The sequence below is a fragment of the Clarias gariepinus genome, chromosome 12 (genome assembly GCF_024256425.1).
Source record: "Clarias gariepinus isolate MV-2021 ecotype Netherlands chromosome 12, CGAR_prim_01v2, whole genome shotgun sequence".
In the NCBI taxonomy this organism is placed as follows: domain Eukaryota; kingdom Metazoa; phylum Chordata; class Actinopteri; order Siluriformes; family Clariidae; genus Clarias; species Clarias gariepinus.
The window spans coordinates 8,468,778-8,493,817 of NC_071111.1; the positions used below are offsets into that span (position 1 = coordinate 8,468,778).

At 38.6% G+C, this 25,040-nt stretch overlaps 2 protein-coding genes across 10 annotated transcripts in view; one reads left to right on the top strand and one right to left on the bottom strand.

Moving 5' to 3' along the window:
- Nucleotides 1-7,227, bottom strand: part of ninj2 (ninjurin 2) — a 53,081-nt gene extending 45,854 nt beyond the window's left edge. The window contains exon 1 of the mRNA XM_053508752.1: nucleotides 7,206-7,227. The gene's annotated coding sequence lies outside the window, so the exon portion shown is untranslated. The remainder of the gene's footprint in view (nucleotides 1-7,205) is intronic.
- A 704-nt stretch (nucleotides 7,228-7,931) lies between these two features.
- The window catches only part of wnk1b (WNK lysine deficient protein kinase 1b), a 102,497-nt gene continuing 85,388 nt past the window's right edge, over nucleotides 7,932-25,040 (top strand). For all 9 annotated transcript variants that reach the window (XM_053509123.1, XM_053509115.1, XM_053509117.1 and 6 more), the window contains exons 1-2: nucleotides 7,932-8,506; nucleotides 11,025-12,166. In XM_053509123.1, the coding sequence (XP_053365098.1) occupies nucleotides 11,450-12,166 (717 nt within the window). In that variant the 5' untranslated portion in view covers nucleotides 7,932-8,506; nucleotides 11,025-11,449. The remainder of the gene's footprint in view (nucleotides 8,507-11,024; nucleotides 12,167-25,040) is intronic.

Below are 25,040 nucleotides of genomic sequence, written 5' to 3' on the forward strand. Positions count from 1 at the left end.
TGCGAGACGTATTGCAAATCAATAAGAACTGTGGCTACTGGATTGATCCTATACAAATATATCAGCTTATGTGCCTGTGGTGTAAAACTGTCAAATTACTACAGATATAAAACTTGTTTTGATAAGTTTAACATAAAAGTATACATAAAATTTAAAGCAGTAGAAATGCTAAGTAGAATTTCTGCATTGATGAATACAGTCATGGTATTAATAACTGCACATTTATAGACATATTATGTTGCTTCAGGGAGCGACTAAGTAACTATAATTCTAAACATACAGGATTATTACATAATCAGGAACGACTTCAGCTAACAAGCATCATCATCATCATGAATATTATTATTATTATTATTGATATTATTATTATTATTATTGATATTATTATTATTATTAAGGGCTAAGCTAAACTCAGTAGTAAAGGTCTACATGAAAAAAAAAACATTGTCCTTTTTCCTGTTTCATGAAATAAACAAGGGTTTTCCCCTCATTGTGACCTCATATAATAACAGCCCCTCCCCCGGGTTGTGACTCTGCTCTGCTGTTTTACTGAGGGGCGTGGCTCAGCGGTAGCTCATTTACATAGAGTCTGAAACAGCGCATTTGGGGTAGGAGTAAAATAAAGCTTGAGGTAGAAAGAAATTCATTATCTGTGGGGTATTTCAGCTGGAGCATTAACACACATGCACGCACACACGCACACACACACACACACGCACACACACTTTAAGTTGGTTAAACCTTAAATCTTATTCTCTTCATTATTCTCTTCATCATTATTATTATTATTATTATTTATGCAAACCAAGGGAAAAAATACTGCATGAAGAAAATGTTACCTAATATGTTCTATGAGACTCTAATATAATAAAATATCATGCTTAAAATTGTCTTTTACTACTGGGTGATAATTTTGCTTCTTTTTTTATAAATAAATGTTTGAAACAATCATAATCAATTTGGTAATAAAAGAAGATTGTTTTAAATCAGCTAAAAATCTTAAAATAGGTTTAATAATGTTAAAGTCTAATAAATATTGTTTGAGTTTGTGTATATATATAGTATATACTGTATATTGGGTTTAATTTTATACATGTAGGTATATATACTGTACAGTATAGGCTTTAATTCCTCCTATGCGGTCTATGTGTGTGGCGTGTGCATGTTGGGTTTCCCCTGGGTACTTAGGTTTCCTTCCACGTTCTCAAATTACCCGTTGTGTGTAAATTAGTGTATGCGTTTGTTCCCTGTGATGGATGGCCTCCCCTTCCCTGCCTGGTGCTGAAGTTTCCGGTATACAGTAGGTTCCATACTAGTTCCTTAGACCCTGTACAGGATAAGAGGTATAGAAAAGAAATAAATAAATGAATAATGACCATTAAAAAAAAACAGATTGTGTTTTTGTAGGTCACTTTCATTTGCATACACACCTGTAGGCACTGGTCTGTAACTGTTTGCATGTTTAAGGTGGTGAAACAACAATGCAAACTTACATTAGCTCAGACTCGCCTCCTTCCCCTCCTCCTCCTCCTCCTCCATGGCTTTTGGATTTGTGTAACAGATAATCCACATTATCCCTTATACAGTATGTGTAGGAGGGCCCTGAAGTGTAGAGGAAACCACATTCCACTTTGTACTACAATGATCTATGCATGAAATCATAGACCCATATGAATCATGATTTATTTTTATTTTTTCAATTTTGACAAGAGGCCAAAAGAAGGAGTCAGACAATCACACATGTCCTCTCCTTACCGCCCCCAGTGGTTTCTCTAAACGGTGTAGTGTTGCACGCTTCCTACCCCCATCCCCGTAGCACGTAAAATAAATGCTAACGTATCCCTCCCACACACTCATAAAGTAATCCAATACTATAAACATACCACTATGTCAGATAAGCCTGTTGAAGTTCTTTGGCTTATTCTATTCTATTGTTTGTTTGTTTTATTACCTTGCATGAAGCTTTTGTTTAGGATGATGCTGAGATATTTCCTTATGTGTGGTTTTATTTTTAATTTTTATATTAAAGCTGTTCATTTGGGACACAATTATATAGTGAACATATTTTAACAGCCAGGAAAATGGCTAAAGTAATGGCTGGCTCAGCGACTGAATTCAGAGAAAATTAAAACCTTTTCAACTATTTAAGATTAAGTTTAAAGGGCTGTAGTTAACTAGAACGTATCAGAGTGATCATATTTCTTGTATATACATGGACAGCCATTACCCTGTTTTTTTTTTTTTTTTTGGACAAATTTATTTATACATTTGCTTTCATTCTATATGCAAGTTATTTTAGAGTCATTTAAAGGTTTATAAATGGTAAGGGTGCTGCGCCGTAAAAAGAGAAGACGAAAAAACTAACTATAAGTGAGCTAAACTATACTAACTCCACACCATGCCTGCTCTTACAGTACAGCAAACAGGAAGTTCAGTTTTTGCCTTCATTTGGGCAGGAAACTAAGCGTTCCCATACCACCGGCAGAACACACACTGCAGGCATGATCTCTCAGTACACAATGAGTTGCTGAAAGATTGTGAGCTGCAGAAAGCCTGCTAGGTAAGATAAGATCCTACATATGTGCTCCATATGACGTGCTTTGGCTGTTGTTAGCAGAAATGTAAATGACTTGAGGCCCCACGTTTATGTCACCATGCCAACTAGACATGCCGGATTGTAGGGGAAAAAATGTATGAAGATATACGCCCATTCATAGCACAGATAACTGTTGAGTTCTTGAATCTGATTGGTCAGAAGGTTTTGAGTAATTTTACTACAACAGCAGCTCTGGCAGTAGTGCACGATGGTGAAGTCACAACTTTACTTACATTAATGTGATCTAAATGGTTATTGTTTCCATAATAACAGTTATTTTAGTGAAGTATCTGTAGTGAATGTAGTCTGGATCCATAAGAAACAGATTTGTAGACTGTATGTTGATATTTAACAAAATCCAAATGTATTCTTGTTTACACGTTGCAAAATTTTCCATGGAAGAAGTCTCTAGTGCCAGCACTTATCAGTCTAGTGACAGTCAGCCAGTAGGTTTTTCGTCATATGGGAGGAGTTAATTTTTTTTTTTTTTTAATACTTTTAAAAGAGAGTGAGAAACAGATGCTGGTCAATGAATGAACTAACTGGTTTTGCAGACATTAGTATAAATGGATAAAGAGCAGGAAGTCACGTACTTTATTATTTTCAAAAAATCATTCGAATTTGAAATTATTCCTGTGGTATGAAAAGGAATAAACATTTCAGGACTGCGACAGAAAAATAATCAACTTCGATGGAAAAATGATCAACTTCGGGGTTGTAACACCATTTGACATCGGGTCACATCCCACCACACTGATTATTTTTCTACACCATCAAGCCCATATGTGTTTCATTCCTCTAGGAAAAAAAACCAAAGTATCTATAACATGATGTAAAGTGAATCATGCACTAGTAAAAAATATATATATATATATATATATATGAGCATTTAGGATTTAGAAGAAACTCATTCTATACAGTATTTATAAAAATATAAAACTGTTCCAGTATATACAGTGCTGTACAAACGTCCTGAGCCTCCTCATTTCTTCATGAAGAAAGAAATGGAACAAAATATTTTACTGCGACAAACTGCAAAGTACCTAAAAATACAATAAAAAAACTGGTTGTTTATGTAACAACCTCAGCAGCGACCTCATTTCCCCTCTCGTCTGTTCCAACCACTCAGCATTCAGCATCACCTGATCATCTGTCATCAACTGCACCTGCTTCTCACTGGTTCATGCCTTATGTTTTATGTTCTTTATGCTTGAATGATTCATAGGTCACTGTGTGGTTTAACAAATAAAAACATTCCTCTGAAACTGCCCAGGAACAGGGATTGGACTGAAAATGGGAGGGAAAATCTACCCAAAAATGAGAGTCGAATAAGTCATTCAGGACGTCTGGAGAACTATTACCGAAAATGACATTAGAAAAAATACTCATCTGAACAAACAAATCTCTTTTTTTCTCCAAAAAGCATTGAGTTTCTCTTCCCATTTTAGTTTTCTAGCTTTAGACGTCTTGAACAGAAATGACATTTAAACAAACATAAAAGAAGAACCTGACCTTTCTCAATGGACAATATGATGCACAACTAGTTCTTCATGCTCTTAAGAAAACTGCACTCGCACATACACACACATCAAATTTAAGTCTCCAGTAACAAAAAAACAAACAGTATATATATATATATATATATATATATAAACCTGATTAAATTTAATGTAATATATCATACTTTTGTTATATAAACATAAAATGAAATCAATAACTTAATTACTGAATTAATGAAAGACACATATAATCTCCATGTCACTCATGAGAGGGCTTGAGTAAAATTTGGGACTAAATAGTTATTCAGTTGCAGTGTTCTGAATTGTTGGAATAACAATTTTGTGTAATGTTAATACATGTTTAAAATTGAATGGAAATTGCACATGCTCAGACTGAGCAGATAGAGTTGATCTATCATTTGGGGAGACACGCTATACACACAACCACACACAACCTGTACATCAGCTTTGTGCTGGGTCAGGAACCAACATAGTAGGAAAGGGTTAAACAGTAATTATGCGAATTATGAGAACTTCTGGGAATTGCCTCGGGGGCTTCTATCGCTACAATCACTACTGTGGGTTTTATGTAGCCTACTCACTTCTTAATTTATGCATATGCTCTGTCCATATGTCTTACACGTTTAATTCATTATTATGTGCTTATACAGTATATTACAGCATGAATACATTATCCGCTATGATTTTTTTTTGTTGTTGTTGTTTAGTTTCCAGAAATATGTTTTAGGTTAGAGATGGAGTTTAGATACTGTAGTTTAGACTGGGGGTCTATAGACCACAGGTTTTTTTACCATTACATTGACGGCAGGACAGATATACAGTAAAGCTAAGTGGCATGACTGTGCTGTAAAATATAAAGCTCAAAAGAAGAGAAAGTCATTAATGTCGCATTTAAACACAACTCAAATCCCATGACTAGCAAAAATAATAAAAATAAAGAGCTACATGAATATTTATTCATGACATATATGTATGTGTTGATGCATATAATTAAGCAATATCAGATGAGAAGGAGTGCTGTTGTGATGAATATCAACATTGTCACTGTGAGTGCTGAACACATCACGGCAAAACAACATGACCCTAGTGTGGAATTGCTCCTATAAAACAGTTCCACCAATATTACTTATTATCAACAGATCATAATAACTTGTTTGTTTATTTAACCAGTTACTTTGCTCTGCCAACACATACCCTACCGCGCCTGGTGGATCTGGCGACCCATGGTTAGTGTCATTAAGAGAGGTGAAAGTAGTTTTAAATTCTTATGGAGATGAGCTTTTCTTTATATTTAAGCTTATTCTAATTTAAAATCATTCCAGTTGTGGGGTTGAATCCCAAATAGCGTAAAAATAAAAAGCTAGTGCAATATGTTGTACAATCACTTGTTATATTGTACACAATAAGTAGTGCCCTTGATCAGGGGTTAGAGAGGGATTTGGGATTCAGCCTTGTGTTACAAGCTATTTAGGTTTGTAGCTCACCTTAAGCGCAAATTTGAGCAACTTAGAAGCAATTATTAAGTGGGCAAAGTTTTTTTTTATTACAAAATGTTATCAGTTATGTTTGGAATTTCAGGGTAATTAGTAAGAATTCACCATTTTTTTTATTAGCAGGTGAAAAAGTTTGAAAGCAATGACTAGTGAAAAGACAAGGAGAACAATCGTTCAGTATTTACATGCACACTTATTCTGCGTTTAGTTTAGTTTAACCAAACAGCATTCAGCACTGGTCTAATGTCACATTTAACTGTTCTTAAGTTTTACATGACTAATAAAAAAATGAGGATAACACCCTGCATAAATATTTACAACATTTCAATCATTTATTGTTGAGGAACCAATCAAATTTCAGCATTGCTTCACTACCGGTTTGAAAGTGAAGCATGACTAGCAGAATAAATCAGCATACACGTTTGGATTAGGTAAATGATGTGGTCACTAGGGAGGTATTTCCAGTACGGAAGGCACTCTAAAACGCCATTTCCTGCATTTTTAGGCAACAGTTTACTTAAGTAGCTCATTTAACACTTTCAATAATATACAAAATAGGATTTCCAAAAGCAAAATGAAGAAAAACCAACCTAAAAAACCAAGCAAGATGAATACAAATCAGCAATAATAAATAAGCGACTTACCATACAAAGTGCTTGTGACTTGTCATTGCTTACCGATTGCATACAAGGCCAAGTCTTTGAACACTCTGTGTTAATCTTTGCAGATAAGTCGCTTTTTTTTCCTCTCGTGCAGTCACACGACAACTTGTCAAGGCTGCATATGCTTCATAACTCAAGCTGCTTGAGGCATTCTGAAGGCCTGGGTGAAGACATTTTTGAAAATAATATAATTGCAACTTGTACATATGACTAATGAATTTGAGTATTTAAACCTTTACGCAATGTAAAAGAAATATTTCCAGAGAAGAAGGAAGTTATTTTCATTCAGCGTAAATGGTATTGTTTTGATTCACAGTTAACCCCTCACCTCACGAATTAACTTAAGTGATGAAATGTTACATTTTAGATGTGTGATTTAATCTCGAAAGCATGCAACAGCATCTGTAGAAAATTCTTTGCTGCATCGTGCATTGCTCTGGTTAATCTTGTTTTCTCTTATATGGAAATCATTGCCCATATTCGGACATGGGATCGTGCTAATAGTGAATAATGTTTTTCTGTTTTAAGTAAGAAAGGAAAAAACATTAATCCAAACTTACAGAGACAAAGCCATTTTGAATTTAGATATCAAATTCAGTTCTTTTCAAAAATACATTTTTAACGAAACCACCGGGGAAACCATTCCTCATGTTTTTTTTTTTACTTGTTATACAGTCTTTTTGGTGGCAACTTGAAAAGTACCAAATAATGTGAATACATTGTCAATATTTATATTTCAATGGCCAAGTTTTACATTAATAAATAAAAATTTTCTAGATCACATCCTAAACTATTGCCTTTTCTATATGAAATCCAGAACTTCTTGCATTCGTGAAACTTTTTGAGATCAAAAATGAGATTTTTGAAAAATCACCTCCATTCATCTAAGAGTATCTGTAGTGCAGTTACGGATGATGAAGGCCAACCAACCCACCAAGCACGGTGCTCTCCCTGTGCTTGGAAGGTTTCCTCTGGGTGCTCCAGTTTCCTCCCACAGTCCAAAGCCAATCGGGCGTGGAGCTGGCAACCCAAGGATATATCTCAAGGATATATCAGTGGATGGATAAACTGAAAAACAAAACAACACACACACACACACACACACATATGTTAACTGTGGACTAAGGATAATTAATTGTATGTTTCAATTACGTAATTCTTTATTCTTGTTATTAAAAAAAAATACAACAATCGTGCTATGAAACTTCAATGAATGAATTCAATCTCTGTCACCCATTGGCTGCTGGAGATTTCTTATTAACCAATCAGCGTTCAGAGTCGGTTTAAGGTCACGAGACCAATTTGACAGTTATACAGTACGTGACTTGCGAAAAACACGACACAATTTCCTCTATATGTTTAAACTTTAAAATAACAACTAAGGTAAAGTTATACATTTATTACAACTTGTACACCTTTACATTTAATTATTATCTTAAAAACATATGATATATATTTCAGCTTTTGTCCAGTTGTTTGGTTTGGTTAGAGTTAGCCTGAAAGCTAGCGAGGCGAATTAGCGTTAGCATTAGCGGCGTTTGAGAAGCGGCGCCATCTTTCGGTCATTTGGGGTGAAGCAAGATGGGAGAGAGGGGAGGGTCGAGTTTTACTAAGCTATAACGTGACAGACTGAGTGAAGCAGCAGAAAGCAGAAGGAGGGTGATCAGAGAGAGAGAGAGGGAGAAGCTAAACACACTTACACACACACATACACTGTGTTATTTATATTAGATTATGTTATATGATTTCACGGAGACGCGCGCGGGAGATACATTACAGCGCGTGCACCCAGACTGAGAGAGAAACAGAGAGAGAGAGGAGTGTTGTGTATGTGTGTGTTTTTGTATAATATTCCTCCGTATTTCTTATTTTCATGACTCCAGATCGTCTTGGTTTTTCCGTGGACATCATCTGGACTGGATTCGGACTTATTCGTGTAGCTTTTTGCCCATAAGGAGAGTCTGAGAGGAGGCTGTGAGCATGCTGAAGCAGTAGCACCGGTGTTCTCGGATATTAACATCTATTATTTTATATTTTTATCAACACCATACTGAAGAGACGCTGGCTTTTGTTTTGCTTTGGACACCTAGAAGATTTCCACAAGGTCACAAGCCCTGCACGTTGTAGATAATATTGTTGTTATTGCTGATTTCTGGTACACAGAGAGCTAGCCCTGGGGTTTTATTTTCCGCCTTCTACAACTGTCTGAGGAGAAGCATGGACATGATACAAGAGGTAAGCTTTAATAATAACTTGTATAAGCACGAATAAACCGACGTGTATGTATACGACTATGTTCGTGTTTATATTCCCTGAAGCCTAAATTGAGTGTTAGGTGTGTGTTTAGGGAGATCAGCTGGTCATGGCATACTGACTGACACAGCTCTCTGTCGCACTGTTGGCTCTTAACATTACCTCCAGAAACATTTTATTCATGCTGTCTAATCATGCCCATATTGATGACGTTAACTGCACCTTTCTAAACTTCTGACCACGATTTAGCACATTATTCCTCCTAACGTTGGTTGTAATACACATGTTGTATATAAAACAAATAACTGGTCCACTAATTAAACCACGTAAATGTTGCTAACCGGCGTGGACGAGGCCAACACACACCACATCTACAAAATGCAGCGTTATTACTATTTAATCCCATCCGCTTTCTGATAAAACCCGCCTTCCTGTCGATGATTGGCTAGTCAGCGCGTTTTCTCGACTGCGATTGGTTAATCGTTGGCAGTCCTGCCCGCGGATTGGCTTGCTTCGTCAGGCAGCGTCGTTACGTTTTGCTTCAAATCCTATCCGTTTAGGACAAATCCCGCCTCCTGAGCGATGATTGTTTGGTAAACGAGTATCCTGAAAGATGATTGGCCGGTCTTTTCGATTGCTGTGCAACCATTGGGTCGTGAGAGTGAGTGAATGAGTAACAAAACTGCAAGCTGGCTATTATGGCTGTAGAAAATAACAATATTGATCATTAATAATAGAAGCTTCTTATTATATTATTATAAATATCATATATAATATGGCAGGATATATATATTATATCAATAATCTTGATGCTTCTCCTTTAGGACTAATCTATAAAAAATCCATGATTATTCACTTGCAATATACATTTAAACTTTATATTACGCATAATAATTTGTTTAAATAATAATGATTAAAAAATAAAGCTTGAAAACCATTGATTTAAATATATTGATCTATTGATAATTTTTTAAACCCATTTTTTTGCAATTTGTGCTAACACACCTAACAATATAATCTTACTCTTAAATCTTAAAAAGGGCAAATTAAGACAAGCCTTGACAAATTAAAGTGCTTATTCCTGACCTTAGTCTAGTTAAAGCATAAAATGTTACTAGTATAGTTTTATATGCGTGTATATAGTAAGAGTTATTCTGTGGCTATAACTGTAGCAGTTTACATCTGTACAAGTCTGAAAGCCAGTCTCTAGACTGCTAGCTAGTTAAATACAAACAAATACATGAATAAATAAGTAAAATTACTACTGTTTTCTTTGCATGTTTGATGTGCATGTTCATAAGTTTAGTTTTGTGCTGTCTGAGCTGTTTATACTTAATAAAACCATTGCTCTTAAAGTGTTCCATCCCTCGCACCCTTATCTTAGAATTAACATTACGGTATAATGTCGATAAAATGAGGTGAAATCCTGCCTGTTAAGGCTCATTAGCTCTTAGACGAGGTCAACAACAGAGCAGGAATCTTAAATTCCCTCACTGAAAAGAAAAAGCCCTCGTAAATCAAATGCACTGGGCCGCCTATGTGTGTGTGTTTGTATTTGTGCTTTGTCACGGGGAAATTGTGAAGGATCTTCATAAATCTGCTAAAACAACTCCAGGTCACTGAGACTAATTTCCTCCCCCTGTGTTTCCTCTTCCTTCGGCATAGCTGCATGCCAAACCACTGAGCTGTTAGTGGATGTAACCGAGAGCGTGCTCTGCCAAAAGTGTTTTAAGTTCAAGCACTGGGTGTGCATTTATTAAGAGGGAAGCTAACTCTGATTTTTAAACATTTTTTTATTTCCATTTCCAGAAATGTTTAGCTTCAGATTAAACACTGAGAAATTAAATATTTGATTTTGATGATTCGGTCCTGCACTTCAAAAGAGCTCACACTTTATTTACAGAATGTGTGTTTTTGCATCTGTGAGCTGGCCATGTTATAAAAGCTAAAATAATACCTGTGTTGGAGGTGGTGGGAGTAAGGGGGGATCCCAGCTTGTTTTAAGGTCATGGTTCAGTTTTTACTAAATGCTTGCATTTCTCTTAAAGTACACGTTATGTAAAGTGCTTGTCTTGTCGCTCCTCGAACGACCACAAATGGTCAACATCATATTAATGAGAAATCCAACATGATCAAATGCTAGACTTTCCAGAATGCACTGCAGCTGTACAGTGCAGAGTTAAGATTAGAGACTCAGCACAGTTTTTAACAACAATGTGAACGTTGAGCACAAGCATACAGCTAAAAGAGCTGCGGAGGTTAAAAGACTATAAAGTGCCGCTGCATCCGCCTTTTAAAGTAGACATAAAGTAAAGGATGCTAATGCAGTAGTATATCAGTAGTATAGCAGGTAGTCAGTCGGTAGGCATTGTGGGTAACGAAGTCCAGTATAAAGAAAATGTCTGTCTGTCTATTTATTTATTATGCAGTGTGATTCACAATTGATTTTTAAATATAATTGTAACTTCATTTTAAAATTTTTCTCTGCTCTTTTTTGCAGTAACTTTGGTTCTGAATTTGGCTGTTCATACAGTGAAGCAATTAAAAAGACAAAAAAAAACAACAACCAGGCTCTTAGCCCGTCATTTCTGTGGTTCCTGATGCTCAGCGTGGACTCTTGCCGCTTCGCTGCAGGATGGATGGTGTGGATCTGACGCTTCTCGTCTGTCGCCATACGCGCTTGCTGATCTGTGACTGTATCCTGTTCTTTTACGTTTATAAAAGAACTCCTCCTCTTTTAGGCTCAAGCCCTACGGAGAGTACCCATAACTGTTTATAAGGAACACGCAAAATCATACGAGGCTCTTACACAGACTCGTATCTTGCTGTTGTTTTTCCCCTCCAGGACGTTTACCTTTAGGATTTATTCCTGATATTATTATTTATTTATTATTTCAAGACTTCGCTTGTGTAACTGGAGTGAAGATGTCTGACAACCCTGACGATAGCAAGGAGTTTCTGGCTCCTCCACCTAAAAATGTGAATGCCCCTGGCTCGGACTCGATGCTGGGCGAGAAGCTCGGTGTTGAGGTCCGACACCGCCGCCACACCATGGACAAAGATCTCAAAACAGCAGAGCACAGATTTTTTCGCCGGAGCGTCATTTGCGACTCTAATGTCACAGCGCTTGACCTCCCGAGCAAAGCCTGCATCCCTACGTCTCTTCCAGACTGCGAGTCACCTGCAGGCTCTTCGGGCTTGAGTTTGGCTCCTGGAGGAGCTCCGGAGATCTGTACCGCCGTTGTAGCAGAGGAGCATGTGGAGGAAGCAGTCGAAGCAGGCGGACCTGTTAGCAGCGATCGCACAGACAAGCCGATCCTGTGTGAGCACGAATCCGGTACTTGGGTTCAGAGCAAGAGTCCCGCACAGCCCGAAGTGACAAGCACGCCAGAGCGCGGGAATGAAGCGGCGGAGAAATACGAGGAGGAAAAGGAGGCGGCAAAGGCTCGCGTGGAAGCCGAGCAACGAGAGGTGGAGAAGAAGGTGCGGGAGGAGGAAGAGGTAGAGACAAAAGCTGTAGGGACGTCGCCGGACGGCCGCTTCCTGAAATTTGACATCGAGATCGGACGCGGTTCTTTCAAAACCGTCTACAAGGGCCTGGATACCGAGACAACGGTGGAAGTAGCGTGGTGCGAGCTTCAGGTAAGGATGTGGGACAAATGTTAAAAATGGTAGTGGAGTAATTCGAGTCGGTTGCTGTGATGTGGTAGCTGCAAGGCACCTGAGTATCAAAAAGCCACAGATTAAGACAAACAGGTTTTGAAGTTGAGCAGCTCAGGAAGCAGGAAGTCTCATTGCTCGACTCAAGCTGAGTGCTTTGCGGCTGAGATTCTCACGCTGAATCGGGAAGGTCAGAGAAATGACTAAGAAGAAACGTCTGCTTCTCATACAAGGCCGACCGTTGAATAGCTCATCGTGTTTGGGAGAATTGATTTTTCTTTTTTTTTTTTTTTTTAAATTGTGATTCTCAGGTTACTTTGGGTCATACAGGTAATCCTTGTAGTATAGGAGTGCAACTCTGACTCACAGAGTAAAAACAAACAAGCTAAATTTCTGATGAGTGTTTTTATAGTCTAAGTATTATAGCAAGGCCTTGTGGAAGAGTAAAGGCAGCAGCAGAAGGGGGAGGAGGCGGCACCCTACAGCCCACGTCATATGGTTTAGCCTGAGGGGGGTCTAGATGGCAGTGACATGTTGAGCTGTGCGTGAGCGTTGGCACGTTTGCACTCTCTCTCTCTCAGCCTGAGATGGTGTGTGGGGGGGGTGCGTTCTTGGACAAATCAATCCTGTTGCTGTAGCAGTGCCCTAAGTGTCCCTGGGGGTCACAGGTCAAGCAGGTTAAGCAGGGGGTTTGGCCACCCCGAGTCAGAAGACTTTGTGTTTGAGAAATGGCGAAGCAGGAATGGAGGCCTGGTTTGCACAAAGCCTTAGAGAGAGAGAGAGAGCTCTGCAGTGTAATTGCTCTGAAATCATACATGAGGTGAAAGATTTAAACCAGACAAGTTTATTCATTTATTGTAACAAAAAAAAAAGTCTTTCTCCAAATGTGGAGGGACTTTCCACTGTAGAAAACTCCAAAACTGGATTTTAGCTTGTTCTTACTATAGTTAGTTTTACTATACTATAGTACTTACTATAGTTTTTTTGTCTTTTCATGGTCAATCCTATGATATTGACCCCTATTAGATAGTTTTGTCCAGTCTGTTCTGTTCTTCTCTTTTTTAGCTTTTTCCACCAACAGCGCCAACCCACGTTGACGAACCATCTCGAACCAACCACAAAAAAAAAATTTGGACAGTTTACTTCCAGAACCAAAGATTTCCAGATTATATTACCACAACCATGACCCAATGATGCATGAAAGAAACGACACGAAACAGCGAATTTGGAGCAAATTGGAAATCCATTCTGGGAAATTGCGTTTTTTCTTTTCTCCACTGACTGAAGAAAAAAAAAAGTGCTGGCTTTCCTGGAATTGGACTATTTATGGCGCTATCAAAGAATGTCTTTTCCAAGAAGCGTTCTTGCAGAAACTAATAGATTTTTTTGTTTGTTTGTGTGTGTTCAGGATATTATTAAATTTTTCTTGAAATTGAACAAATTTTGGAAGAATAGGAAAACATTTTGTTTGGTGTGTAGGCTGATAAGACTCTTTCCCTGAATCTGTTATGTTGTGACACAAACCTCGAAGCAGAAACTAGAGCTGCATGCTGTGTAACTCCTCGTCTTTTACAAAACCAAAACAATTGGACAGTTTTAAGGAGCTCTAATTAGCATGCAGGATGATCTCGACCCGCAAGAGTGCAGATAGACAGCTGAATATGGTCCAGTGTAGAGCTACCAGGAGGAGAGAAAATTAAGATCTGGATCGAGTTTATGTATCCTGTATGTAGGACAACACAACTCGGTGCTGAAATGTCGACTGTCTGGTTTTTAGTCGAAGGCACCGACACAATTTGCTGCATCGGAAACTTAGTTAGATATATAAAATTAGTTTGTTTCCCTTAGTTTGTATGAGTGCACTTATGTAGCTGACTACTTGTACACTATGCCTAGTTACCTTTTCTGCGCTTCCAAAAAAAAAACACAGCACTGGCAGCATGCAGAAGCTTTTACTCGTTTGGTGGAACAGCTACTAATTAGGGTCGGGAATAACCAGGGACGAACCGATACCATATAATTCCTTATAACATTAGTTTTATTACTTAAAAACCAAGGGTAGTATTTTCTCACTTATTTTCAATCTCTATATCGCTAGTCCTGTACAGGGTTGCAGGAGCCCCAAAGCCTATTCCAGGGGTGCTAGTTGGGGTACTCTCATACAATTATTGCATGTTTTTTCATTGTAGAGTGAAACCGGGAGTACCCGAAGAAAACCCACCACTCACAGGGATAACATGCAGACTTCACACACAGAGAGCCCTTGACCCTGGACGTGCAAGGCGACAGCGCTAAACACTACGCCTATGTGCCGTCAGGCAGCATTTAAACAATACGAAATAACTTTAATACAAGCGTACAAAAAAGCTGCGATTTTACCAAGCTGCACATATCACACAGGACGCTAATGTGTGAATAGTTTAGAGCGCACCACAAAACTCGACAGTGCGCGCATGTTCAGTAGTAGTGTAAATCATAAGCACGGCTTCTAAAGCATGTGAGTCTCAAGTTTAATTTGCACTCACTGTGTTTTGAAACTAAGAGCGTGTAATGAGTGGGTTTTGAGATGAATTCGTCAGCAGGGTTTAGAGAAAAAGCTGATCGGATGCTTTTTAACACGCGCAACTTTCAATAACGTAAAACATAATCGGGTTCTATCTGAGGATGCTCGTCCGATCACCAGTCATGCTTAATCAAACTAAATAATGACACACGTCTGAATCTGTTGTTTTTTTTATTTTTATTTTTATTGTTTCCCCCCCATTTGTACTTCTAATAGCTAATAATAGCTTGTGAAGAACTGCTTAGTTGATAGTTTTAATAATACTGCCCTCACCTTGACTTGACTCAAAAGCGGTAATTTTGAGCCGTTGTCACCTTTTCTTGTGCTTGTCTTAGCAACTTCGCAATCTAACAGCTAACATTTTTCCATTTGTGATGTAAGCAGCCATCCTAATCCGTCATCACTTTCTAGGGAGTCCGGACTTTGCAAGTCAGAATTCCTTGTGGCGTCCTTCTATGTTTGTCAGGTCAGGGATTCCAAGTTACACGTTTTAGTCCAAAGCAGCATACCATTCTGATCGTGCCACGCAGTCGATTTGTGCCTGTTCCCATCACTTGTCATCCCGTGTTTCTATTTTAAGAGGGCGGTTTGGACCGCGTGGTCAGTAAAGTGCACTCAAGTACTGGTTATCTTACTCCCGCCTCTTTTCTTACACTTCACTCATCTCGTATCTTCCAATTTAAAAATTTTTTTTGCTTTGGAGCTCTGCCAGTTACTTTATTGTAAAGAGCAAAAGTATGTCTCGAATCTCCATCAACCATGACTGGTGCATGCACATACGCACACACGAATGCTGTTTATAGATGTGCTAGGTGCTCTTTAAGTCTTTTGTTGCTATTTAAAAATGTCAGTGCAATACCGCAAGCCAGCATAGGTAGAGAAGATCAGCACGTGTGAGGGGATTTTGGGTTTTGTCTAAGCGAGAGTTAAAAGGTTGAGTCATGTGTAAATAATGTAAAGGATGTGAATCCAACGGACGAGGAAGAAGGAACACAGGCTCTTTGGATCTCTCTTACCCTCGACTGTTTCCGTTTAATTGTTTTTTTTTTCCTGAAAAGGAAGACAATTGGAATGACAGCATTTCCGGCATTTACATGATGATTTCTAGTTGTGTTTGTGTGTGTGTGTGTGTGGTCGCCAAAACTGGAAGTCACCCTTTCGTAACCTTTTCAACTTGACCCTCTTAAAAAATCTAACCACTATTCATACATTCTAGCCTGAAGGAAACGAGTGTGTTAGGTGTCATAGATGACTAAAGTCGGGGTGAACGAGATACTTTATATCCTTTGCCGTTCTGTGAAAAAAATTTGTGCAGTTCCCTTACGACAAACCGAAGATTATTTCTAAGATGTTTGTGCCACATTGGATTGTTGCTCATATCAGTTTAAAGCTACAGATGCTGAAACAGATATTTTGGAGCAGAAGTGACGCAGAGGGATTTTTTTTTTAGTCATCCCACAATGCAGGATGTTGTGGAGTGGTATTTCAGCTGAAGCATTAACACACATTTTAGGAATCTCTGAACTCCAGGTCCCCTACATATAAACAAGTTATGTTCCAAGAGCTCGTTCGTAAGTCCAACAAACATTTTCTAGGAACTAGGATACTAAAACTCGTCTATAAAACTAACATGTTCCATGATCTTGTCCTTGTTCGAGCGATGTCTGCCATCTTTTTACCTCGCTCCATTCTCTTAATTATTTTCACTTTTGTTTCCATCGTTATCACTTGCCACGTCTTAGCAGTATCATCTTCATCGCCGCTGCTTTTATGCTCGCCTCTGGACATCCAGGGATGCACGGTGCACGCACTCCGCGTACCTTTGGAAATTTGTATACTGAATGTTCGTACGTAGGGGACTTGCTGTAAACGTAAAAAAAAAAAAAAGACTAATGTATGATCTCTTAAATCTCCAAACTAACCTAAATACTTCTCCGCTAATTTAAAGCAGCCCCCTGCTCCGTTGAAGAGAATGTCATTTTGTAGCCGTCTCTGAAATCCAGAGTGCGTCAACTTGCCAGGACTTGCTCCCTTCATCTCTCGCGCCTATCAAGCTCGACTCCCCTCCTCTTCTTCTCCTATTCTTTCAGATATCTGGTCTATAGTGTATAACGAAAACGTTTATATTTTTCCCCAGGGACTCCAGCATGCGAGCGAAAACAGGTTTAAATCCTTCTTTCATTTTGCTGTCGAGTTATTAATTTTCTCCAGCTACTTTCTTTCAGTGTAGAGTTGCACAGGTAAATGAAGTGTGCCAGGGGTCATAAGGGGAGGGTAGTAAATTCCTCATGCGTCACATTCCTTATGCTTCTCGTCTACCCAACCCCCCACATCTCCACCCCCGAATCTACACTAGTACGTAGTCTCTGGTTTTACTCAAACATGCAGACGTGTAAGCTTAATCTTAATTAAGTTAAGGCTCTTACTCAATCACACCAGTTATTTTTACATTTCAGATTACGGTTTGTTTCCAATGGATATTTTAATAGAAAAAAAATCATTGCTTTACCCTGACCTTTTCTGTGAGATCTTTAAATCGTATTGGCTGAGTGTCAAGACCGGATTTGAACTAAACACAGGATTGATAGCTCATGGCTTTTCTGGACCTTTCAGTTCTGCAACCACAGACCAGTTGGAAATTTGCATAAAAAAAGCCATTACTGTTCTAAATTCAGAGGTTTCGGAGCTATTCGAAGAACGATTTTTTTTTTTTGCAACGGCCTAAACAAGCACTTAGGGTTGAAACTGGCTTGCAGATTGGTTTGGCCCCTTGCCTTTGGGTTTTGGGTGCTGTTTTGTGTTGCTTGTGCATTCCTGGGATTCCTGTGGCAGAACGTCAATCATTTATAAGTGCCAAGGCTCGCTAACTACACACAAAAAAAAAAGAACAAGAGAGGGTACCAGAGTCACCGGCGTAAACCAGACAATCCAAAGCAAAGCAGAAAGTACAGTTTATCTCACTGCTGCCGTCAAGTCAGCTCGCGCCTAGCTTAAGTTATTTCTAAAGTTACTCTCAACAGATCTTTCGATGCTGAGAAAGATGAATCAGTATCGCGTCACAAGGTGGGACGCTCGATCATAATCCGCTGAAGCCAAGATTATACTTGGCATGATTTGATTCTTAGAATCAAAGATTTCACTTCCTCCAAGTGTCACTCTCTTTCACACTCTCTTTAACACACACACACACTTTTTTTCTCTCTCTCTCTCTCTCTCTCTCTCTCTCTCTCTCTCTCTCTCTGAACCATATAGCCTTCCTTGCATTCTCATTCTCCTTATCAAATCTCTTTCTTATAATTTTCCTTTAACAAAACATCACATCCTATAGTGCCTCCGTTCTAAAACCGATGTTATCAGATAAAAAAAAAACACACCTTGTCAATTTGTTGTTTTTGTCATTTCATTCTATTGTTCTTACTTTTTTGTCGTTGTTGTTAAATCCCCCATTTGATGCGCACTCAGCATACAGGAATGTGTACCGTCTAATCGGATCTGCAGCAGTCCTTTTATGCTAAATGTCAAGTCTGTTTTAGTAAAGTCAGTCGTTTATAAACAACGCCACACAGTCCCAGCCTGGCCCGTGCATCGAGCAGGCCTGGCACGAGACGAGCTTGGAGTTCGCTGCGCTGTCACAAAACTGTTACATCACACAGTTGATTGTTTCACACAAAGCTACGAAGGAGCAAAACTAGGACACTCGCGTTCCCAAAAGTAACTTGCGATGAAGCCGGAGGTAGAGGCTCAAACAAAGACACATTCTCATCTGGTTTCATTTCATCCTTTTAACTGTTTAAATCCTCTTGTCAGTATTCATGGATAACTGCAAGTATGTTTATTTTTATAACACCATACAAAGTCCTTTATATAAGCAGAAATGTCCAGTTTAAACATGGTGAGGTGGGGTCACGTCCTCGTTACTGGTGCATTGCTAAGAGTTTGGTACTGTACAAATCTGCTGTCTCAGTCATTTTCTTTTTTTTTACACACTGCATTCACATGCGTCTGGAAATTACCTGCTGCAAAATCACCTGTAAGAACAACCCCGGGTTATAGTCATCCTGTCCAAACTGACACGTTGGCCTGGAGCGACTCCAGAAAGAGCTCGCTCTTCTTATTCTCCTCCTGTCAAAACCAAACTAAAAGCATCGATCATGAGGTTATAGCACACAACAGTAAAATACAGAAGTTGTGTAAAGTGACTTCCGGGGGGATTAAAACGTTCCTAGTTATGTATGGTTCTTGTCATGTGACCTACTCATGATCAGACGCCACTACAAGCCCTCCCGAGTGGTTATAAACTTTAAAGGTTTTAAAGTTGACAAGACCGGACGTGTACGCAATACAGATAAAAGTTTTTTACGGTAACATTTATCTGTCAATATTAATGATCGATGACTGTTGGGTGGTCGCTTCTCCTGTAGACAAATCCAGCATAGTAACAAAAGACAACATTACTCTCGCACAATAAGTTTCCAGAAATAGTATCCTGTGCAATTACTAGTCTGCTAAACTCACATAATAATGATAATAATTAATAAAAATGGCAAACGAAATGTGTTCACAAACTTTTTTTAAAGAAAGAAAATTTGTACTTTTTAATTTTTTAAAGCAATAGCTTTCATTTAAATTTCTGTAATTTAATAATATCTAAAATCTTCTGGTATTTTCTAGAACGAGACGTTCACGCTGTGTCCTAATCTGAAGTGAAATAAAGAAGTGGTTTGATTTTTCCCTTTAAACAGCTTTGTTTTCCACTTTGCTAGGAATAACTGTTTCATTTGGATATTCATTAACTGAGATCTTTAACTCAGCACATTTACATTTACTCGTGGTTGCTTAGTGTGTGTGGTTTTTATACGTTTAAAGACACTCGTTTTTTTTTTAAGATAATATGCAATGGATTAAAAAAAATATATATTATTAATTTATTTGCAAGTGGAAATTTTTATCTTGAATAATAAATTTTGTTTATTTTTATTCAAGGCTAATCAGATCACTCAAAGTAAAGCCTGAACGGGGCCTTAGTGGGTAGCTGTTTCTATACTCACGGAATTATGATTATTTTTTTTATTGTATCTATCTGTCTAAATTTTGTCCCAGTGTACAGTTTAATTGTGGTTCGTTTTAAATAAAATGTAAAGAAGTTAGTGATATTTTTGCCCAGTTGCATGTGGTTCGACCTTACTAGAATACCCACACACTATATCTGTGAGTTGTTTCCTTTCTCTTTTAGCCCCAACGAGCCAAAAATATCATCACCTCATCAGCTATAGCTGTTGAAGTGTATAATCAGAATCGGGGCAGAGTGTACGAGTTAGCGATGTGTGCCAGGCAGAATCATCAGGAATGTATCCGTCATACAGAGCCACCGTCGCCAGCAGCTGCGCCCGTCTCTACCCTCATGACCAGGCGCATGCCTGTCGGTCATGTCGACCTGCTAGGTCAGCAATCCACCTCCCTCTCTCACAAGTGCTTACAAAGTCAAGGGCATCAGCAGCAGTAGGACCTTAAAAAGTATGCCAGTGCCTGCTGCTGACTATTTTCAGGAAGGTTGTGTCGTCCCGGATAAAGTGTGCATGAACACGGTCTCACCTCTGAAAGCCAACACTTCTACAGTTGCACCTTCATCTATTTTTTGTTTCTTTTTTTTTTTTTACTTTTGAATCCTCAATTTATCATGTTATTCTTTAATATAGACAAGGGGAATAACTTAAGCGGAGATGTCGTTTTTGCCCCTAATAAGAAATGGAAGAATACTGATGATCCCTAGCAGGTGGCTGATGACCCCGTCAGTGTCGGCATGGCGACACAATCATGGGGCAGATATGATGCAACCTGGGTGCTTATTCATGTACTTATTTATTTTTAAACATATAATCCTTCGTAATGGAAGGTGACCTCGTTTTAAAAGTGCTGCTCTCAGCTTCTTTTTCGAAACAAGAACTTACAAAGTTGAAGCAAGTTCTCAGAAACTTGCATCAAATGCTTTGGTTTTTTAAATATATATATATTTTTAACCTCTCGTCTGACCCAATCAGGTTGCATTATTGAGTGTGAAGTGAGCAAAAGAACCAAAGTGCTTGTGTTTTTATTATTTATTAAATATTGGCATTAGTTACAAAATGTTGCTAGTCCTTCGTTACAGTGTAACTAGAAGGAACAGCATGTCTATCTGTGAGACGTTCACCGATACGTCTCACTTCCAGTCATGTCTCACAAGCAGCTCAAATTCTCTTGAACTTGTTTAAGATTTGATTATTTGTCATGTGCATAGGTTTCTTTTCTTTCTTTCTTTCTTTTTTTTTTTTGCAAATCCAAGTTAAGAAGCTGGGGTTAGAGCCCAGTGAGTGTAGATACTGTATAAATGAGGGCTTTGCTCAAGGGCTCAGCAGTGAAAGAATAGTAAAGCTAGGTCTTGTACAATCGAGAGCTTTAACCGTTTGACCCACTACCGCTCTTGTATGCAAGCCATGATTGCACCGCTGTCTTTACTATTTCATCAGAAGTGTATCTCCGTTCTTCTAGGGCGGCTTTCAGGGGACCGAACAGGTGAAAGTCTGACGCATCGAGATCAGAACTATAGGGAGGATGATTACCACCTCTAAACATAGTTTTTGCAGAGTGCGGACAGTGTGGGCAGAAGTGTACGGACACGCGTCATGAGCCGGCTCCTTCTTGATGGTCATCCTTGAACCTCTATGTACATTCATACACACTTACTTCATTTTTTTCAACACTTATACAGCACAAAAATAAAGACACCTGGTACACCCTCAGATCACTCGCACAAAAAAAATATTACTGCACGCTGCTCTTTTTTTGTGCAAATCACATACATTTTTGCTTCCACCGCAGTTACAAATGAACTGATGTAACACATTCACATCTGCCTAGCAGTAACTGAGGAGACACTAGTCTTTAACGGAAAACACTGATAAGACAGAAGTTTTTATATAACCGGAATTTGGATCAATTTTGATTCACCCTCATATTTTTGATTTGGTCTTGTTTGTTACTTACATTGTGATTCCTGGCAGGGAAATAACCGTACTGTGAGCGAACACAAATATTACCATACCTTCGAGAATCATTTTAGACTCATGAGTACTATTGTCAAGTGTTTGACCATCAACGGTGCCGGATAATCTTAGTTCTTTATAAAACCCCGAGGGAATTCTGGCTTTCATGAATAGTAAAATCCCAACCAGTGTTAACGGACTTGATCGTATCAGTCACAAAGTGATATTCCTGAGAAACCTTGCAGCATTTCAAGCGAAGTTGCTAAATTTCTTTTATCACGCAAACAAACGTACACCAGTGTGTGCCAACACAGCGTAAACCTACTGCAATTTTATTTATTATTAGTAATATGATATATGTTTGGACATGCTTTTATCCTAATCATAAAAAAAATGTTGTGTTCTGTTGTGATATCTGTGTTTTTTTTTTTTTTTTTTTTTTTACCCCAGTTGCTTCCTTGCTTGGGGGGGCGTGAATTTGACATCTAAATAAATATCATTAAAATAAGTTGGAACAAGATCAACAATTCTGATGTCAAGTGCTGCTTACTTGATTGTTCCACGGTAGCTCTTTAGGCTATTTTTGCATCTGGTTTTCTGAAGAACAGAGTGTTTACTGTGAAGATAAGATCGTGTTATATTAGCTTTTGTGATGATGTAGTTTGCAATATTTGTCACTGTGTCAAAATGGCCTGCATCAAGCAAAGACAACAACTAAGGAGGTGTTTCACTGGTGTTCCCCTTTTTACAAGGGGTTTAAGTAAAGAAATAGGGCTGTAGCTATTGAATATTTTAGTAATCGAGTATTGTACCAAAAATGTAATCGATTAATCGAGCAATTGGATAAAATGTACTTTTGCTTAATTAAACAGCAATGAAAAACATATAAGGGAAGCAAAGATTCATTGGTTTTCTTTTTAAATTTTTTTTTAATTTTTTAAATGCATACAGCATTTTATCAAAAATAAACATTGTCATTATTCACAATACAAGGAATACCTTATACCCCTATCTCACCTATGCGGTTTGACTCACGGTGAGATGCGGTGTTGGGCACCGTGAGCTGCCGCGATTGCCTGCCGACGTTGCGCAAAGTTCTGCAAGGTCTGTAAGCTTCCGTGAGGACTGCCAAAATTTTTATTGTATTTTTTTTCGCGCGGAAAGATGGAAACGTAATTGCAGCGCCAAAACTCATGGTGAATCACGATGAACTGTACTTCCGGCTACCGCGCTAAACCGCATAGGTAAGATAGAGGTATTAAAGTGGACTGAGATGAGTTAAGTGCATTACATGGCCATACATTCTTTTTTTTTTTTTTTTAAAAAAGGTATTTCAAATGACTATGGATAAAAAAAAACTAAGGCACACAATAAAATAAATAATTATGTATTTATATCTAATAATTATTCTCTTGGCTTGCTGGTATTTCCCATTTTGTAGCCGCAACAGAGCGCTCCCTCAAATCAATACACAGCTAACTGTTTGCGTCTCCTTCCGCTATGTGCGTGACGCAAGCGCTTCTTCTTTGTTGCTGTTTACTGGCGGCATGCATCCGGAAGAGCACTTTGTCGCAAGTGCGCTGTCAACAAATAATTGCGCAAAAACATAACACAAGCTTTTAAAATTAATTAAAAGAAGCTTTGAGGCAGAAGATTTTGCCTCGATCATTTTTTGTAATTGAATTACTCAAGTTACTCAAAAAATAGTTTCAGCCCTATAAAGAATTGTCTAACACTATTTAAAATCGGAAGGATAGTGAAGAACCAGGGAGACTAATCGAAGACTTGAATTTGCGAGGGAGCATAAAGATTTGACTTTGGAGCAAAAGGTCATGTGATCTGATCAGAACCTATTTCTGAGCTATGGTAGCATCAGGGTAAGAAATTAAGCGCATGAAGCAATGCACAAGCTCTTATAATCTGGGGTCGCTTCAGTTGCTCAGGTCTAGACTCAGCAACGTTATGTGGCAACAAAATGAAGTCAGCTGATGACCTGAATGTACTGAATGGCCAGGTTAGCACATCTATGGAGTTTTTCTTCTCTAAAGACACGGCCATATTTCAGGACTTGGGTGGCCATGGGAACATGAAGAGATTTCCCCACCGTGAGATGACTATCTGATTGTTATCTCACCACTGACATACAAAAGCGCATATCTGACGTTTACCGCCTACCTGATAAATGTCCTTACTCTACTGGTTTTCAGTCGCTGTGTGTCCGCTGAGCCCTAAATCACATGGGTCACACATGTTTTTTTTTTTTTTTTGCCTGTTTGCTGCCTCTGCTTTCATTTGATCATGTTTGTAGGTTTTCCTAAAAATATTGTTTTATATATATTTATACGGGGTGCCTAGATAGTAATTTTTCACATGTTTGAAACAAATGCATTTAAAATAACAGCCTGTGGAATTCGTGTAAATAAGCAGCAGATTTACAAAATGGGAAAAGTTTACCAATTCGTTCCTGACTGTTTAAAAAATAAGTTTGTTCTACCAGTCTTCTCCTGATTATTCTGCCTAAGAATAATTTTGAGAACATTTGTTTTTGTCATTTTAAACCCTGACACCCCTACCCATTACAGTCAGAGATGAGGAAGCTCTTTATGTGCCAGTGTTTTATTATAGGAGCAGATCTTCCTCTTTCTACTTCACTCGGAAGCGACGGTCAGATACGAGCCGCGTTGCAGATCTGCTGATACAACTGCATGGCAGATGAGTCATTTCTAGATGCATAACAACAGGCTTTGACACATCCGGACGTTTTTTGTTTTTTTCTTTAGATCAGGCAGAGAAACTTGGCATATCAGTCGTGAGCGTCAGGTGTTGCCTGTGAGGTTGGATGAATGCGATGCCGTGATTAAGAGATGTCTGTGCCACTTCCTGTTACGTAACTGTCTGTTCTAATCGATCATTGAAGTTAATTACTTAATGGTTAAAAAAAACAAAAAACAATTGAAGTATTGAGGGTGGTGTCTTTCTGAAGTCACCCAACCTGGTTAAACAATGCCTCATTAACACTTCTGCTCCTCCACCCATATGCAGGAATTTAATGGCAATTAAGCAGCATGGGGTTACGTTGATGTGATACCTGTCAGTGGGTGGGGAGGGGGGATGCGAGTGTAAGCTGGGACCAGGACGTTTCCGAGAACACTCCATCTCAAAGTCTGGTTCATTTTGATCAGTGTGAAACATAACCGTTCTGCACTCTCGAACCATCCCCGAATCCGCTGGAAAATGCATTTTCGTACTTGGACACGGATAATATAGGGATATG